Genomic DNA, 1,929 nt, shown 5'->3' on the forward strand with positions numbered 1-1,929 from the left:
AATGTCTGGCTCACTTGACACTCTAAGTCACTGACATTTTATGTAAATAATATTAAGACACTGATGTACAATCTTAGATCGCGGGGACAAAGCGGTCCATACTCCCGGGGTACGTGGGGTGTCTCAGGTATCCCCCAGCATTGGTGATGGGACCTACTGCGTTGTTATACTGGGAGAAAGAGCCCAGTGGCACCGGGGAGACTCTGCCGTAATGGTCCACTGTTTCCATTGTCCCGTGGCCTGAAGCGTGGATCCGACCTGCTGCTGCTGCTGCGGCTGCTGCGGCTGCTGCTGCTGCATACCCCTGAGCGTGACCCTGTCCGTACGAGGCGTGGTGGTGGTGATGGTGGTGGTGGTGGTGTGGATGGCCATTAGGACTTGAATAGGTGAAGCCCGGATGTGCAGAGGAGCGGGGTGGCACTGCGCCCCCACAGGACTGACTCTGGAAGCCGGGAGATCCCAGGCCGCAGGGGCTGGATCCGCCCGTGAGCCCCTCGGGACTGAAGCTCCGACTGGGCTGTTGCATCGCCTCCGGCCCTTGTCCCGCCATCATGCTGGCGGGGTGTCCAATGATGTTGTTGATGCTGAACATGCGGTTCTGGCCGTGTCCGAACCCCGGAGATGATGAGGAGGGATAGTAGGCAGAAGGCAGCTGCTGACTGTAGGTGGGGCTGACCGTCATGTTGGGGTAGACGGAGTTTGGGTACGCAGACGATCTGGTGATCTGGACAGGTGAAAAAACCGGCGTCTCATGAATGTAGGAGGTGTAGGTGCTCAAGTCGCAGCGCTTGAACCTCTTCCTGCGTCTCAAGAAGCTCCCGCTCTCAAACATGTCCTCTGCGTTAGGGTCCAGTGCCCAGTAGTTGCCCTTCCCCGGCCGTCCGGGCTCTCGAGGAATCTTGATGAAACAGTCATTGAGGGTCAAGTTGTGGCGAATGGAGTTTTGCCATTTCTTTGAATTGTCTCTGTAGAAAGGGAATCGCTCCGTGATGAACTTGTAAATGCCACCCAATGTCAGCTTGCGGTCAGTGGAGTTGGCTATGGCCATGGAGATCAGCGCAATGTAGCTGTAAGGAGGTTTCCCCCGTTGAAGAGGTCTCTTCCTCCTGCGGCCACGGGGTTGCTCCTCTGTCTGTGGTGGAGGATTTGAGCCAGGCAAGGTCGTGTCTGCTGGAGACGCCTTCTCCACTTTGACCACCGGCATTGTCATGGAGAACTCACAAATGTTCCGAGGAAAGGCTTCACAGTCTCAAGTGTTTCCACAGATCAGAATAAAAGGTCCCAAGTTAGATCCCACACAGTGGAAATCAAAAGAGAATATGTGGACCACACACAGTCCTGCTAACAGTCTTTGGAAGTCACAACTCACTGGTTCTGGGTTCAAATGGAGCAAACCTTCAAAGTAGCCGGACTCCCTGAGATGTCTTCTTTCATTGGACTCAGCTCTTATTCAGCTTGTTCCCGCAGTTGGTTGCCATGCGAAGTTGAAGAGTTGAAATCTGAGAGTGCCATTCGTCGTGTTTAAGGTGTGTGTGAGACTGAGTCACTCAGCCTTACCTGAAGAGCATATTACCTCTGCAGATCACCTCGGGGGCCACACCCCCTTCCTGAGCATCACATGCTCTCAACATACCTCAGTTTAATAAGGGTCTATTGTTCCTGTCAAACGACGTCGGCCAGCTTTGTGGTTAGAATTTCGATTTTAAAATATTTTCTTTTATTTAATCGATGCCAGATACGATGAAGTATCAGCAAAAATGGAGACTGTCCATTGAATTTTTGCTTGGACTTTCTTTAATTGTTGTTTTTTAATGTTTTAACATAATAAAATAGACATCTTTGTTTTGATAACCTTTTTATTTTTAGTTATGTGTTTACCCACAACTATCTGCATAGTTGGCACAATCCTTTTTATTATTTTTTTATTTT

The 1,929-nt window shown here is 50.4% G+C and overlaps 1 protein-coding gene across 1 annotated transcript; it reads right to left on the reverse strand.

Moving 5' to 3' along the window:
- foxe1 (forkhead box E1) lies at positions 1–1,210 on the reverse strand (the record flags this gene model as incomplete). Its single annotated transcript, XM_080517871.1, has 1 exon — positions 1–1,210. One exon carries the CDS (start codon positions 1,208–1,210, stop codon positions 74–76), a length of 1,137 nt encoding a protein of 378 aa, XP_080373997.1. The 3' UTR covers positions 1–73.
- Between the last annotated feature and the right edge of the window lie 719 nt (positions 1,211–1,929).

This window comes from Blennius ocellaris (genome assembly GCF_963422515.1).
Source record: "Blennius ocellaris genome assembly, chromosome: 3".
Classification (NCBI taxonomy): domain Eukaryota; kingdom Metazoa; phylum Chordata; class Actinopteri; order Blenniiformes; family Blenniidae; genus Blennius; species Blennius ocellaris.